The sequence below is a fragment of the Elgaria multicarinata genome, chromosome 1 (genome assembly GCF_023053635.1).
Source record: "Elgaria multicarinata webbii isolate HBS135686 ecotype San Diego chromosome 1, rElgMul1.1.pri, whole genome shotgun sequence".
In the NCBI taxonomy this organism is placed as follows: domain Eukaryota; kingdom Metazoa; phylum Chordata; class Lepidosauria; order Squamata; family Anguidae; genus Elgaria; species Elgaria multicarinata.
Window position 1 is genome coordinate 92,163,571 of NC_086171.1, and position 17,355 is coordinate 92,180,925.

The window sequence follows — 17,355 nt, forward strand, 5'->3', positions numbered from 1 at the left end:
TGGGGGGGGATCTTGTTTGCACTCTAATGTTACTACTCATCTCTGCCCTCCTTGTTCTTTCCTACCTTTAAATTTGAGACCTGCTTTCATGAGCTGGACAAAAGGAGGTACTTCATAGAAGCAGGTCATGCTTCCTTTTCTCCAGTGCATGGTGACCAAATGGAAAGGAGGGCAGGGCTCCTGTATCTTTAACAGTTGTATTGAAAGGGGAATTTCAGCAGGTATCCTTTGTACACATGTAGCACCTGGCGAAATTCCCTCTTTATCACAACAGTTAAAGCTTCAAGAATCCTGCCCTCTTAGCCAGCTACAAAAGAGGGCAGGGCTCCTGCAGCTTTAGCTGTTGTGATGAATAAGGAATTTCACCAGGTGCTGCATGTGTACAAAGGACACCTGTTGAAATTCCCCTTTCATTACAACTGTTAAAAGATACAGAAGCCCTGCCCTACTTTCCATTGTTTATTCGTTCAGTCGTTTCCGACTCTTTGGGACTTCATGGACCAGCCCACGCCAGAGCTTTCTGTCGGCCGTCGCCACCCCCAGCTCCCCCAAGGTCGAGTCCGTCACCTCCAGAATATCATCCATCTTGCCCTTGGTCGTCCCCTCTTCCTTTTGCCTTCCACTTTCCTCCTTTCCACAGGGTCACCGTATTCCAGTGTCGAATAGCACATTAAGGATGAGCAAAGTACATTTCTCCTGTTTTTTAAGTAAGCAAAGTCCCCATCTATGTAACTCCTAAAAAATAATTAGTGGAGTCCAGGTTCCTACCTCAAGGTTGTATCCTTAATTGCGCACTAGCTGTGGTTGCTAAATTGTGAGGGGGGGGGTGGACCCTGCACATGCTCGTAATTTAAATTGCTCCAGCCTAACGCCTTGATGTTAAAAATGTACTTTGAGGCCCTTTTCTGGCTGTAGCAGAATTACGAGAAAAGATTTCCTCGGCAGGGGGCTAAGCAAGCCTACTCCCGGCACCTGTTTTGTGAAAGTTGTGAAACTTTCGGGAAAGTTTGTTTGGTAAAGCACAGTGCTGCCCATCATTCCAAAGCGTCCTTCCCTTCAAGTTCTTCGAATCGGGAGTTTGAGTCGGGTCGGGTATTTCGAATCCAAGCAGGGGCGCCAGCGCCTCCTATGCAGCCAAAGGCACCAACCCTCGCGTGGAGCGAACAATCCCCGGGGCGGAGCGGGGCGGGGCGGTGTGAGCCGGAATCGAAAGTGGAAGCGAACCGAGAGAACCAAGTGGTACAAGTCTAGGAGGTGAGGAGGCAATTTAGGGGGGTTGGGGGTGGACGAATGCGCAGGTTAGTCCTCTCCCCACAGGAAACTGCTCTTCGGCCCCTCTCTCGACCACTTTCTGATTACGGGAGAGTTGCTGCAGCCTCCCCGCCTCCTGTCCAATGACACCGGGGGGCGGGAGGGGGGTTGCGCCATCCCCAGCGCAAGCCTGAGTACCGAGGGCAGAAAACAGCTGCGCCTCGACCCCCTTCGTTTCTGGCCGGAGTCTCGTTGCTGGTCTCTTACTTGAGCGTAGACCTAGTCTGGATCTAGATCTGCTTGGGCGCCAGACCCAAACAGTTTGTGTTGGGTTTGAATTGCTCCTCCCCCCTCTTTACACGAAGCTAAGAGTGAGGTGGTTTAAAGCAAGTGAAGTTGGGAAGGGGCTCTTGGTGGGGCGGGGCAGGGTGGCAGGGGGGATCCGGCCAGGCTGCAAATGGACCACGGAAGCCCGAAATATGGTGTTGGCTTCAACATCCAGTAAATTGAGAATCCCAGCTTTTCTTACTGCAGGTTTCTAGCCATCGTGACTGGGAGCAGTGGAGGCTCCGCACCTTGGATCACTCCTTTCGAGTTCTAACTGAAAACGAGAGGATTCACCACCTCACTGATATCAGAGCCACCAGCCTCCACTGGCTGAGAGGATAGGCTTGACAATGTGTGATCAATACCTGATGAAATGGTGTTTGTGTCTGGGCAGGAACTGAACCAGAAATCCAGTGGCCAAGAGTTGGGGTTTCAATGACGTCCATAATATTTTATTTATTTATTTATTTATTTATTACATTTTTATACCGCCCAATAGCCGAAGCTCTCTGGGCGGTTCACAAAAATTAAAACCATAATAAAACAATAATAATAAAATAATAAAATAAGCTCTTTCTTCTTCTGTAGAATAAATCATGCAAATCTGATGCAAAGTTGCACCATATATAGGCTGCAGAATTAATTGGGGAGGTTTTTTCTGTGTGGAATTTGGATTACCTTTATTTGTACTAAGTGTATTCCCTTCCATTTCTCTTCCAGGTGTGTCAACGTAATGGATTCAGATGAGGTAAGCACTAGATGGACAAATACCGCCTTTGTGTGTTAGCTGCTAAGGTAGAAGAGGAGGAAGGGCAGGTGGCTTTAGAGCAATGTGTGTCCCTCCGGACCAGGGGAAGCAGCCTATTTTGGTCTGGACTGAGGTCCCCCACCCCCCGCAAGATGATGTCAAGAGGGTGGGGGCCCTTCTATGACATCATCTGCCTCCACCCACTCTCCCCCTTTATGCACTCTATTCCCCTCCCTGCACAAAGAAAGGGTGTCTCCTTTCCACTCCACGAGTGTTCCAATCGGGATGTGAACGCTGTGGGAAGGGGATTACCTGGGCCTGGCAGCAGCTGGTCTTGCAAGCTGTGTTATCTCTGATTATGGATAGGAGATAACATGGAGTCTCCTTCCCCCAACTCCTCCCCAGAACTTCAGTCCAGAGGCAGGGTCTGCAAAGGATGTCCGACCTTCCAAGGGCCGTATTGGGCATCTACACTGGTGAGATTAAACCCACCCCTGCTCCAGATGTTGTGGGCTAGAATTTCCACCAGCCTCAGCTAGCACGGCCTGTGATCAAGGATGATGGTGTTGAAGGCCTTGGGGCCATGGTAGACCATTTAACTACCATGGCCAATCGCACCTGATATACCTCCGTTCCTCCATATGTTTGAATATCTCCTTTTAAAGCAATCTAAAGTAGTGGCCCTTCCACATCGTGTGGCAGCTCATTTCATAAACTACTTTTAAGTTGTGTGAGCAAGTACTGAATCTATTGCCCATCACTTTCATCAGATGCTTCCAGGCTTTAGTATTAAGAAAGGGAGAAAAATGTGTCTATCCACTTTCTCCACAACATTCATAACTTTATAAATCTCTATCATGTTATTCCTTCCCCTCCAGTCACATTCTTTCTAAATTAAAAGGCCCCAAACACTTTTGAGATGTGACAACTAGAACACAGTGTTTCAAATATGGTCACAACATAAATTTATATAGATGCATTATGATAATGTTTGTTTTATATTCAGTCCCTTTCCTAGCATGGAATTTGCTCCCCCCCCACCACGCTTTATTTCTTTTCCTGTTGGCACACACTGAGTTTTCATTGAGCCATTCACCATCACTGCAAGATTTCTTTTCCTAGTTAGTCACTAACAGTTCAGATCTCATCTGTTTATATGTGAAACTAGAATATTTTTTGTCCCCTGTGTTTATCACTTTACATTTACTCATATTGACTACATTTGCCAATTAGCTGCCCATTCACACAGTTTGGAGGGAACTTTATTGAGCTCCTACAGTCTGCTTGTATCACCATTTGGAGTCATCTGCTGACTTGGGCCATCTCACTGTTCACCACTGACTTAAGATCATTTATGAATGTTAAATAGCACCAGTCCCAATATAGACCTACAGGAGGTAGGGGTGTCTTCCTTCCCTCCACTGCAAAAAATAATAATAATGTTGATTTTACTAATCCCTAAGAGGGCCTTCCTCTTACCCTATTCGAGACTGTGATAAGGGATTTTGTTAAAAAGCTTTTTGGAAATTCAAGTAAATAATGGCCACACTTCCACACTACATGTTTAGCCCACCATGAACAAGCCAGAGGCAACAGCAGTTAATTTGGGGCTTGCACTCCCCCCTCTCCTCCCCCCATGTACCTGCTAGGAGGAGTTCATAAGCTTCCTCTTTGCTTAACTGCAGTTTGTCATTTCATCTAAACCTAAAAACTGATTAATGTTAACCATGGTTTGTTTGAAACAAGCCAACTTGAAGCCATGGTAGACACCCGTAACACATCCACGACAGTATTGGATGATGAAATATGCACAAGCACTTCCTGCTGCCACTGGGGGGGTAGTCGCGCGCCCCCTTTCTCTTCAAGTCAACCAGTGGTTGTTTGGAGACAAAGGCAGTTTTCTTTGCCTCCAAGGTGACTGGGGCAGGGGTGGGAGGGGTAAGATTTGCCCCACAGTTCACTCACACCCACACACACTGAATTTCATGGGGTCCCTGCATATTAATGAACAAAAAAGTGGCATTTAAAAATATACATATATTTTACAAATCGATATATATGCCTGATTGATGATTAGTTTCCCCACCCTTTTCTGAAGACGACGTACGTAGCAATCCACCAAGATAGGTTGCAGAGTTCCTTTATCCTTGGTTCCCCCCTTTGTACATCTACTGTGGGAGAGAGGCTCTGGACTGTAAACACCATTTTGCTCTACAGGAGTCTTTCATCCATCTGCCCAGCGAGACCATTGCCACAAGTGGGTCTTGGGAGACGACGACAGAACAAATCTCGTGGGAAATTAAGAAGTGCCAGGTACTTCTCCTTGGGAACAGTGATTGCCTTTAATGTTTACAATGAGAGGTGCTGGCGCTCAGCCTTCCTCAAAACCATCTTCCCTAACATGGGGCCTGGTTTGGTTGCTCAACAATGATTGAGGTGCACTCTGGACGTGCTCAAGGCACTGCATGGTTAATTATTGCTATTCCAAACAGGTTCTTCTGGCTTTCAGTCGTAATGCACTTTCTCCAATGAAGCCATAGGAGAGGAAGTTTGATGGGCCTGTGGTTGCATCTTCTCTTCCAGGATACCTGCAAGGCTTTGGAGATGGACTGGTGGTCGCTGCAGGCAGCCAAAGGCGCAAGTGAGCAGGATGCATCCAGACTCCAAGGACAGGTTGAGCTTCTCCGTCGAAGACTTCAGGAATGTGAGCAGAAGGCCCAGGAAGTAACTTATCAGGTGTGAACTTTTAAAACTAGGGTTGTATATAGTCTTCCTTTAAAACAATTTTCTTCATTGTGTCTATCCAAACTTTGCTCTGAGAAAAGCTGAGTTCTGTGACGTATGTAAATTATGCTGTTCTTTCAGATTGCATCGTTGTTCTTATTTTGCATCATTTCTTTTGTTTCTACAAGTCCTTGTGAGGTGTGTGAGTTATTTAGGCTGCTGAAGCCCTGGCTCTAACCACTAGGAATCATCCTCCATGCCTCACCCCACATTCTGATATTGCCCCAGTTGTTGCCAATACACATTTAGGTTTTCATTTGCACCATGTGGGCTAAGTGCAGAAAGCTAAACTGCGTACCCCATACGTGGTCTTCAACTGGTCCAGACCCGAGACCCACCTCAGTCTCCCAACCTGCAACATGGGACCCACTTTCACAATTTTCTCTATGCCCAGCATGGAGAACAGCTTTGCCATGACCCATCTGGAGTGATTTCATGACCCGCTTTGGGTTGCGACTCACCAGTTGAAGACCACTGCACTGCACCAATGTCAGTGCTTGCACAGGCTAATTGCAGAAGGTAAGAAGACAGCCCTATCTTGTAGATACTTTTGGGGCTGGAAATGAAGCCTCTATCTCAGCAGCACAGCAGATTTGCAAGGGCTTCTCTTGTTGCAATTTGGTTGTCTAATAGTTGAAGATTATTATTATTATTATTATTTACATTTTTATACCGCCCCATAGCCGAAGCTGTCTGGGCGGTTTACAAAAGATTAAAACATTAAAAGCTAAAAATCAATATACAAAATTTTAAACCATAAAAACGTAAAGCCGACAGCATACAGAGATAACATACATTTAAAAACAGCTTTAAGCTCTCAGTCAAACCTAAAGATAGATCTGGGATTGATTAGAAACTCAACATATGCTACTATAAATGCCTCGGAGAAGAGAAAAGTCTTGACCTGGTGCCAGAAAGATAACAATGTTGGCTCCAGGCGGGACTCAGCGGAAAGATAATTCCATAATTGGGATGGGTGGGCACTACGGAGAAGGCCCTCTACCTTGCTGCTGTCCCTTGAGCTTTCCCGAGTAGGCACCTGGAGGAGAACCTTAGATGTTGAGCACCGTGTACGGCTAGATTCATGTTAATAAGCATTTCCGCAATCTCCAACATCCAAGAATCTCTACCTGCATTTTTTTTAGTCTTGGATCTTTTGGGCTAAGCCCCCAGGGTCGTAAGCTGGAACACTGGTGATCCCCAGCTCCAATAATGCCTTCCATGTTCTGAAGCTGATAGCTTGCAATCCCTTCAGGGATTCTCTACCTGCTAGGAGAGGGCTGGGGTGTGTGCAGTGGCAAAAGAAAAAGTGCATAGGTCTGGGATGCTGAGGAAGAGTGCTTCTGCAGGTTGTTTGCAGCAGCAGGGTCCCTTTTGTTCCCTGTTAATGATGCCCCCTTCTTCCCCCTGTAGGGAACACTTAAATTTGAGGTTGAAGAAAGAGATCAATTGCTACAAGAAAAACAGGTGCTGGAAAGTGAATTGGAACAACTGGAGAGGCTTCAAATTCTCCAAGAAGAGCTTCACAAGGTATTGGGAGCATGACCTCTCTCCTATACAGCATGGGTGGGCAACTGCAGGAGATATGGGGGCCATTTTTACCCTCTGGGATGCCCCCCTCTTGTGGGCTCCGTGTTTTTTCTCTTTACACGATGTATTTTCTGTTTGTTGTGTTGATATACACAATAAAAAGAGAAAAGGTAAAAAAATAAAATAAAAGTAGCAATTATTATTTATTTTTATTATTATTTATTTATATAGCACCATCAATGTACATGGTGCAATAAAAATAAATCACCAGCTTGCTGCCAAAATGTAGTGGTAAACTGCTCCATAGCGTTCAGTAGTGCAACACACACACACACAAATATTTTTTGTGGGGGTGCATGTTTCCCACCCCTGCTATACAGCATTAGAAAGAGGCTCTTTTATCTGAGCCGATGTACACAAGCTTTTGCCTGGTCTTGTCAGGAGCCATTGAAAATGTGAGAAGAGCCTTGCTGAATCAGACCAAAATCCTATCTAGACCAGTGTACTGTCCCCTCAGTGGACAACCAGTTGTCTCAGTGGGAAAATCATAAGCAGGACATCAGTCCAATTACACCCTGCTTCTTCTTGTGCTTTCCAGTAGTTGGGATTAAGATGTCCTGTCTACTGCCTTTGATACTGGTGGTAGCATTTGGCCATCATGACTAGTAGCCATTGATAGCCTTATTCTCCATGAATTCGTTTAATCTTCTTTTAAAACCATCCAAGTTCGTAGCAAATTCCACAGGCAAACAGAAGTGCTCAGGCTTGAGCTTACCTGCCAATCACACTTTCTGCTCTAAAAACCAGTGGTGAAGACTGGCAGTGATTACTCAATGGCAAGGCTAAAGCATTTTGCACCGTGCCTAGAAGCGTGTTGTCATTCCACAATACTCCGGGTGTTCTGACCTTGTGAGCTCTGACTCCAATTAAGCTCTGAAGTTTTGTGGGGAGGCTCTTTGCATGGGGGTCTTAGGAGTTTAGGTTAAATTTATGAGACCTGGCAGGAAAAAACATTCCCTTATCACCCTCTCCAGGTGCCAGCCACCCTTCCTGAGAGGGGGATGGTGTTTAAAGGCCACGTGGAAGAGGAGAAAGAGGGGACGCTGCCTGAGATGCTCACTGTCCTGCCACAGATCCGATGCCCCATGTTTGGAGGATCGGCACTCATCGTTTTTGAGAATCCTGAGGGTAGGAGCAGCCATTCCTGACTGAAGTATTGATACTGGATAGGGATCACAAGGGTAGTCATCAGTTGTAAAGCATAGAAAAGTCAAAAAGCACTGTGAGAATTTTTAAGACTTTCAAAGCTGAAAAAAGGCAAATCGTTTTAGTGGATTAAATTGGCCTCCGATCTGCTAAGATACAGGTCAGTTCCTGCCAGTCCGCCGTCGACACTTTGTTTACCTTGGGTGAGCTACGCTCTTTTCACCTCAGTCCCTCCTTTTGTGAAACAGGGTTCGTTGTTAACACTAATGGAGGGATGTGAGGGACACAATGTACGAGACGCTTTGGAAATTAGGAATGTTCTAGAACTGAGCGTGAGTGAGTTGCTGCTCATGGTCCTGACCGGGACGCGAGGGCTGGGCAGAGAGGCCCAGCTGGTGCCTAGAAGAGCTGCACCTCCAAAGGCTGGCTGAATGCGCTGCTGCTTCGCCCTTGTTGGCCCAGTCAGGACGGGGGGCCAAGGGGCTTGGCCAATGCCTCTGCCAGGCGCTAGCGGAGTCCCAGGTCAGCTTCGCTCCTCCCATCTTGTCCCTGATTGAGGAAGGGGAGAGGGGAGTGAAGTCACTTAAGCTGCAGCTCAGTTGTTGCCCTGCCCTGCCTCCCATCTCTGAGGTGCTGGGGCTTCAGGGAGGGGAGGACGACCTTGTTCAAAGCACTGCCGGCTGGGTGGGCCTGCTGGAGGCTCTTCCCATCCCTGTTCTGGACAGTAAAAAAACACACAACAACCTTAGAAAGCGAGTGCGCCAGGGTGAGTCCCAGTCTAGCCTTCTCCTGGCAGTTAGTTTGTATGTGGAGGGACAGTTTTGTCTAGAGGAGTGTTAAATTATGTGAACCCCCACCTGAAACCCAGGCACAGCTTTGTCTCCTCAGTGAGAACTAGGTCTGGGCTTAGACAGAGGGGTGGTGCGTAGGGTCAGGGAAGGGAGTGACTCAGGCGCAGCACGGGGCATCCCCCAAGGCCAGCATTATTCAGAGGATAGATAACAGGGCCCTTGGGAGGTGATCTAATCTAGCCCGTTGCCAGCAGTAGGACACCAATTTCTTTCTTGGTTTATTTAAAGTATTTTACCCCACTCTTCAGCCAGAAAGGTTCACAGAGTAGCTGGTGTACTATCCATGAAAACAAGGCAGTCCTTGCTTGCAGGCTTTGAAGCTAAACACCACGACACAAACTCAGGCACAAACCCTTGAAGTTAAATACTTTAAGGAGAGGAGGAGCCTGATGAAGCTGGTCTTTCAGCAGAGCTGATGGAGCGGCCCTGCTTCCCCTTTCCCTCTGCTACGGCTTGATGGCATAGCTGTTGCAAGGCGATCATTGAGGAAGGATCCTGGTTTTAATATAGGAAGGAACTTTAAGAGATCATCCAACAGCAGTTCTTAGTTTCCCAGACTAATTCAGCCAAAAGTTTTTTCAATCCTGTTCTGCAAGGCTTCCATTGGCGAAGAGTCCTCAACCACTGGCTGACATAAGTCACTGTCAGAACATTCTCGCCATCTTAAGGATGGAAGCTTTGTATGAGTTGCTCAACTGCGAAGAGAGCTGGGGATGGAAGAGGCTTGTTAGGATTCATTTGATCTCCTTCCACCCCTATCAGTTGCCTGCAGGATCATCGCAATCGAGCAGCATCGAGTTCAACTGGATGACTGGACCTATGTGCATGTGAAGGCTGAGCCTCTGGCGTGGCTCTTGCCCTCATCCATAGAGGTGGGTTCTGCAGACTTCAACCTGACTTTGAGGAATGTGTACCTTTGGGGGTGGAATGAGATTCACACTACTAGTGACTGAAAGTGATCTGATCATATCTCCTTCTAGGCAGGGCGGTACACGCTGAAGGAGAAAAAACAAATTGTGCATGAAATCTGCTGAAAATCCAAATGGGGATTTATTTGCTCATTTTACACAAATTATGCTGCACTGAAGCCTCACTTCCGGACTTCAGCAACTCCTGCTCAGCCCTCCCTGCCTCTAGATTTCACGAGGCACTGACCATGTGCTTTTAAACCTCTAGCCCCATTTACAGGTTGCTAGGCTATGCACTGCCTTCACCCCCACTCCATGCCCACACATTAGGTGTGGATGGCTTCAGCAGAACATGTATGCATGTAAAGTTTCCACAAGAGCTGCAGCCCTGTACAATCAGGGATTCAAGCTTGTGTGGATGGCGCTCATATTTCAGATATTTATGTTCTCGCTTCAAGACCTGTTTTGCCTCTTCTGGTTTCATTTAAAGGAAGGATAGGTAATATTTCACTGTTAGGGCTTCTCTTTAATAAGCGAGTATAAGAGGGGATTTTGACAGCAGTAACTTATCACATGACAGAGCTGCAGGGATTTGAAAAAAACTGCACCTCCCTACATTCCTTCATCTTTGATAGCATACACAGCCCTGTGTACTTTGCACTTTAAAAAAAATGGCAAGAAAAGCTGAATTCTGCAATTGATGCAGCTTTGCATGATTTCTCTTGCATTTTGCATAATTTAATTTGGATTCTTACTTTTCATCATTTATTCTTTCTAATTTAGTCATGGAGAAAGATTAGGTAGGGGTAAAGAAGCCCTGGTCCCAACCCCTAGAATCTCTCTCTCTCTCTCTGATCCTTGCCACCTCAGAAAATGAAAGCATACAGCAGCAGCAGCAGCAGAGGACTTTGTCCAAAATCAGCTGGCAGAAGGACATTGAATCTTGTTAATATTTTAAAACTGAGTTTGCAGTTTTAAGACTACCAGGAAGTTGTATTCCATGCTCAACACCACGTTCTACACAATTTCTGAACTTCTGCAGAATTGCAGTGTATGTGCAGCCTTGACAGTGCTGTGGCTTAATGCTTGAAAGATCAGCTGTACAAAAGTCTTTTACTGGGGAATGGAGGATGGTAGGCTGCATGCAGACCTTGTATTCTTCCCCTACCCATGCTGATGTGGCCATCCCGCTCTTATTTCCTGTGGCCATTTCTTCTCTCCCCACCCTCCAAATCTGCAGATGTCTTTGGAACAGAGTCCCCGACAGGTTCTGCTCTCTGGATTGCCGATCCTGTCCATGCCTGAGGAGTATCTACTTGACAAGCTAGAGCTGTTTTTCAGCAAACGGCAGAACAAGGGTGGTGAGGTGCAGCGGGTGGAGCGGCTGAGTACTTCCGGCCACGTGGCTCTATCTTTTATGGAGGAAGGAGGTATGGGGAGATGCAGAGGGAATGGGGAGGGTGGTTGTTCCACACTCCTGCTGGTGGGGGAAGCATTTCTTGGATATGGTTAGGGGAGTCTCACTGTGTGGCACTCTGACTTTACCCATGGTCCATCTGTCTCTGTGTTCTGCCTACTAAGACACTGCCAGAGAAGCACATGAAGACTGTAGTCATCTGGCATCTCTCTCTGACTGTGGAGGTGGCACTCTTGGCTTTTAGCTAGATGTCATCAGCAGACTGATCCTGTTTCACAACCATTTGTACTGCAGCCATTGGATTATCCTGCAGCAATACGTTCCATAGGCAAATGGTACATAAAAGCATCTTTTTGTTCACCTTAAATCTGCTTCCTTATGTTTTCAGGAGGTGATCCTAAGTTCTTGTATTTTGTGAATTTATTTTTCCCTCTTCACTTTTTTCCACTCATGATTTTATAAATGTCCCTCATTGGCCTTTCTTTTAGGAGGCTGTAAAAGTCCAATTGGTAAATCTTTTCTTCACAAAACAGGACATCATTTTAATTGCCATTTCTTGAACCATCTCCAGTTCATCTACTATTTCTTAAGAATTTTTTTATCCACAACATGCTTGTTTGAGCCGTCATTCCATTAAGAACCACGATTAAGTAAGCATGTAGTTCAATTATTCTTTTTCATTTTTGTATGATTTCTCCACTCACCCTAAACTGTTACCTTCTCTGATTCTATGGGTAGAGGTAGACGAGAAACTGAAATAAAGAAACATTGGGTACAGAATATAAAAGCAATGCAGCCCTTCGTTACACTCCACCTTGTGTATTACATAGAATTGCACAGTCTTTTAAAGGCAGGCAGAGGTATGAAATGCTCACACTGGGGAGATATGTCTCAGTCACAGATTTCAACCATGGTCCTTTTTCCTCCCCCACTCCTCTAGTGGCTGAACGGCTTGTCAAGAGGAATCCATTTCAGGTGCCCATTGGAAAAGAGACCTATGAGGTCAAGCTGTCGCACTGCATAGGTGGGGAAATCACAGATCTTCAGGTGAGGGGAAAGAGACACCTTTTTACCGCACTCTCACCAAACATAGCCATGCCCTGCTCCTGACCTGAAGGAAATGTTTCTTTCCAGAGTGTAATCATGTAAAACTCATACAATGAATCATGTAAAGGGATTATGAATGGGATGCATCTTCACCTTGACGGCTGAAAGACTTATGGAAGATACCTGTGGGATTTCTTTTCACATGATTTAATTTGTAGCCAGTTGGAGTCAAAAAGGGTACCCCATCATGCTCCTATGCCCTGCTTTCTCTCTCTCTCTCTCTCTCTCTCTCTCTCTCTCTCTCTCTCTCTCTCTCTCTCTCTCTCTGATCCTTGCCACCTCAGAAAATGAAAGCATACAGCAGCAGCAGCAGCAGCAGAGGACTTTGTCCAAAATCAGCTGGCAGAAGGACATTGAATCTTGTTAATATTTTAAAACTGAGTTTGCATTTATGTGAGTCTTTGGGTGGGTGTTCATTCACCACCCTCTTTGTTTCCCCATTCCAGTTCCGTTCTTCAGTCTGTGCTCGGACTGTCCTGCTGTCAGGAATTCCAGATGTCTTAGATGAGGAGTTGATGCGTGAAGCCCTGGAGATTCATTTCCAGAAGCCCAGCAAGGGTGGGGGGGAAGTGGAAGCCATTATTTATGTCCCAACTGGACGCTGTACAGTAGCTGTCTTTCAGGGGGAAGAGGACTAAGAGAAAACGTCTTCTTAGTCACTACACGACAGGGTGTTAAAATCCACCAGGGAAGAAGCACTGAGAAGAAGGCAAACTTTGAAGTTCTGGGGAAGGATATGAGAAAGTTTTCATAGATGGAATTATGAATCAATGCAAGGAGGTGGACACAAATAGGCAAATATCATTGAAGTGTAAAAAATGAAATAGATTTCATTTCTGGCCTAACCCAGAAGGTGGGATGGGGGCTTTGTTCTTAGAACTCAGCTGATAAAGGCTATTTCTGATGCTATTGTGCCTCTCTTCTCTTGACATCTGATCTGTGTCTATTATATGGAATGCTTTGATTTGGGGGCGGGGGAATTCCCTGCTTTGATTTGCTTGTCTGTAATCCCATTGCTTGGCATTTGAATGATTCCAGTTCCCTAATATTTGTCTTTGACAGTCTCAGAAAAGCAGAATAACATTCATGCTCTTCACAGATAATTCAATGTTCATTACTCAAACAACCACTGTGTTTGACTCTGCGAAGTAAAATTTTCTCCTGGTTCCTTTGACTCATCAGATTTGTAAGATACACAAACAGCTTTTGAGACTTGCATCTATGGCCTCTGGAAGGGAATTATCTGAGATTTTGGATACCTTGAAATAGATATCCATGGAAGGGTCCTTAGCCTCTGTAGGAAGGAGAATTGTGTGTGTGTTTTGCAAGTCATCTGTAACTGCTCATGGATTTTATTCATTTCATTTACATTCCACCTCTTCTCAAAGAAGCTCAAGGTGGCACATATGGTTCTCTTCCCCTCACAGATACATGTTATCTCTCAATAGCCTTGTGAGGTAGGCTAGGCTGAAATTTAGTAATTAATTCAAAGTCACCCAGTGAGCTTTATGGCTGAGTGGGGATTTGAGCTCAGGTCTAACCCCTACACCACACTGGAGTTGACTAGGTGGCAAAGGGCACAAGGGCTCCAAATGTTTGCTACTTGTGTAATTGCCCTAAGTAGCTCAGTAAGACCAAAGCCATAGGCAACCGGACCTACCCTGTGAAGTTGGTGTAGGGAGAGATGTCACTTGAGGTAACTTTGTCCTGGTTCTATAAGGGTTTTTTATACGAATTAAACCCAGCTTGGTAGCAGACTGGTGGTCAAGGAAGATCCTTCAACTCAGGTGAAGTATGTGCAATGTAAAGCACTTGAGTCCGTAACATAAAAGGACAACTAAAATGATCAAGAAGTTGGAAAAGGGGAACTAAAATGTCCAAGGGGCTGGAGCATCTCCCCTGTGAGGGAAGGTTACAACAGCTGGGATTGTTTAACCTGGAAAAAAGGAAGGTAAGGGATGACATTGTGGAGGTGTACAAAGTTATGCATGCTGTGGAGACTGTGGATCGGGATTGCTCTGTCCCCAGCTATGGGGCTACTATCGATATATGGCAAAGAAGACAACAAGCTGCAAAACAAAGAACTGACTTTCTTATGGGCATCAGCCCAGATGGAAATTACAGCCTGCTAGAAAGGAACATGCAAACTCACATTACAACAATGGTACCTCAGCGTCTGGTCAATCACTCATATGAAAAAGCTGGCCTAAGTCAAAAGAGCAACCAGGAATGTTAACTATAAACCACTTGGCATCAAGTTATAACATATATGACTAGACACAAGGAAACATTGAAACCTCCAGAGACTCATTGTCAATTATGGAAAGACTTGTCCGGATAATAAGATACAAATGGAGTAGGATAACTGAATAGAACATAGGTAAAATATCCTACTTTACAATCTTTGTATTGTAAAGTAGGATATTGATGACAGATAGTAATCAATGTATTCCCAAGATGTCCTATTTTTTAATGTTTTGTTTAAAAATCCATATAAATTAAAAAAGAGAACATGGACAGGGGAGACATTTTTCTCCCCCTCTCAAAATACTAGAACCCAAGGTCATCCCATGAAACTGATGGGTGGGAGATTCAGGACAGATAAAAGGAAGTACTTCTTCACACAGTGAATAGTTAAACTATGGAATTCACTTCCACAAGATGTCGTGATGGCCACAGATTTGGATGGCTTTAAAAGGGGGCTGGATGCATTACTGGAAAAGGCTATCAATGGTTACTAGCACTAATGATGAAGTGCAGCCTCCAGTATCAGAGGCTGTAAGGCTATGTATACCAGTTGCTGGAGAACATGGGTGGGAGGGTGCTATTGGACCATGGCTTGCTCATGGGTTCCTGATCAATAGCTGGTTGGCCACTGAACAATGCTTAACTAGATGGACCCTTGGTCTGATCAAGCATGGCTTTTCTTATATAACATAGCTGTTGCATTCTTCACTGGCTGCAGCTTCTGAACCAGCCCTATGAGTGGCCTCACATAGACTGCATTACAGTAATCCAATCTCATATGTGTATCTTAGTCCTCACATTGCTGTTCTCTGGAACCTGCCCTTGGAAAGGAGCAGAACTACTATAAAATGGTGCCTCTGATCAAGAGTCAAACTTTTTCCCAAAAAAGGGGGTCTTTTGGTGGGGGTCTTTTGACCACCTTAACACAACCATATGCCCAGGTATTTGTATGAATCAACTTGGTCAATTCTGTTTCCCCCCACAGACCAAGGGAATCTTACGTTCCTCCTAGAAAAGACCAGTACTTTAGTTTTTGAGTAGTTGTTAAAATATTATTTTTACGGTATTCAGCAAAGCCACTCCGTAGTCTCTTTAGGCCAAACGAGTCTGAGAAATCGGAATGGCATCATCAGCATAGAGGAGAATAGAGACTTTTGTTGGACTGATCTTAGGTGGGTGAGATGGTACGGGGGAGGTCTGCCAGATATACATTAAATAAGGTGGGGGCAAGAACACATCCTTGTCTAACACCTCACGAGGAGACCTCTCCTTGGTGAAATGCCCTTGCTCACTTCATCGAACCTGGGACTGTATCAAAAACATAAGTCTTCTTTCAATATAATTCTGTTCTAGTTTGCTCCAGAGACAATCACGGGATATTGAGTCAAATGCAGATTTAAAATCGAATAGTTTGCCTCCTTTTGGTGCAGAGTATTTGTGTGCCAAACGGGCCAGTACGAGGCAGTGATCAAGAGTGGAGCGGCTGGCTTTAAAGCCGATCTGCTTGTCTCCCAGAATGTCATTATCACTGATTATCATTGAGCAGTGGGTTGGACTTGATGGCCTTGTAGGCCCCTTCCAACTCTGCTATTCTATGATCCACGCTTTTAGTTTGAGGTTTAGAAAACTAGCATAAACCTTCCCCGACTATAGATAGTAGTTATGTGGATCATATTTGGGGCACTTTTTGTAAATTGGAATGACAAAGGCCTTCAGCCAGGCCGCGGGGAATCAAATCAGTCATGATGGACAAGTGTCGTGAATATGTGAGTTACCAGCAGAGGCCTGAACAGTGGTGACTCAGGACAGCATTTTCAGCTGCCTGACTGAGGCACTCCTTCTTTGGCAACATATTCTGGAGTTTTATTCTCAAAAATATTCAGGCTTTATAATATTCAAAATATTATAAAGCCTCTGTGGTGCTTTATAATGGTATTTTGTTATTTATTATTTTTTACCTTTTTGTTATCTTGCACATCATTTTCACAGTGGTTGGGTTGAAAAGCAACTTATAAAATCTAAATAAACGACCTAGGAACATAGGAAAAAGAAGGTGGATTCCCCGTTTCTTACTCCTCTGACGTCCCACCCCTGGCTGAAACCTTCACGGAGGGGAGGAGGTAAGAAGGGTTACTGATAGGCTAGTTGGGGCTGCTTGGCCAGCTAACCTTCTGTGTACAACCTAACCATCTGGCAAGATAGATTGCCAGCTAGGGACTTAGAGGAGATACTTGAATACCCTGAAAAAGTCTTTGCAATAAGACACTCCATATATAATTATAAAACGGGTTAATGACGAGGAATGCACGGTGTGCTTTTCCTAAAAGTTACTAGGAACTGTCCAGATCTTATTTATGGGTCTTACAGCCACCATTTTAGAAACCCAAGCAAAACCTTAAGAGCCTTCGGTGACGCCTTCAAATACAACGAACGCAGCCAACCTTTTAGTGCTGGAGACAGTTGGAATCCAGGGAACTTTATGTTACGGAGACACGAATCTCCCTGCTGGATCATACCAAAGAACCGCCCAGTCTGGCATTGTTTCCAACAGGCAAGCCCACCAGGCTGGCAGGCAGGCAGGGTCGGCCTTACTCTTGCCAGCCCCTCTGCCCCAGAAACTGCTGTAAGGTTTCGTTGACTTGTCCTTGGGATCCGGCAAAGGCAGACTCTTGTGACTGGATGCCCTCGCGTTGGAATGGGACCCAAGCGGGGGTGGGGGGTGTGTGATTTGCCCACGCTGAGGCTCCCCAAAACGCACGTCTGCTCGGGTCGGGCGCGTCCCTCTTTCTCTCTCTTTCCGGCCCTAGCGAAGAGGGCGGTCCTGGGGCGGGGGTTTCGCTTTCATTTCTCTGCTGTCGTTATTGTTGCCATCGCCGACTTTTTTTTGGGCAGGTACGTGCTTCTGCTCCTCGCCTCCTCGCTTTTCCCCGCTGCTGCCGCCCCCCTTGTTTGCTCGCCTCGCCCCTCTGCTCTGTCTGT

At 45.6% G+C, this 17,355-nt stretch overlaps 1 protein-coding gene across 3 annotated transcripts; it reads left to right on the forward strand.

Moving 5' to 3' along the window:
* The first annotated feature begins 1,195 nt into the window (after positions 1–1,195).
* IFI35 (interferon induced protein 35) lies at positions 1,196–13,296 on the forward strand. 3 transcript variants are annotated; one of them, XM_063132326.1, is made up of 10 exons: positions 1,196–1,254; positions 2,299–2,326; positions 4,544–4,639; positions 4,910–5,062; positions 6,524–6,640; positions 7,675–7,828; positions 9,460–9,569; positions 10,846–11,035; positions 11,963–12,069; positions 12,576–13,296. In XM_063132326.1, exons 2-10 carry the CDS (start codon positions 2,312–2,314, stop codon positions 12,765–12,767), a joined length of 1,134 nt encoding a protein of 377 aa, XP_062988396.1. In that variant the 5' UTR covers positions 1,196–1,254; positions 2,299–2,311; the 3' UTR covers positions 12,768–13,296. The 3 variants fall into 3 exon arrangements, with proteins under 3 accessions (XP_062988396.1, XP_062988387.1, XP_062988405.1); XM_063132317.1 differs by lacking the exon at positions 1,196–1,254 and adding an exon at positions 1,266–1,298; XM_063132335.1 differs by lacking the exons at positions 1,196–1,254; positions 4,544–4,639 and adding an exon at positions 1,287–1,298.
* Positions 13,297–17,355: the final 4,059 nt, after the last annotated feature.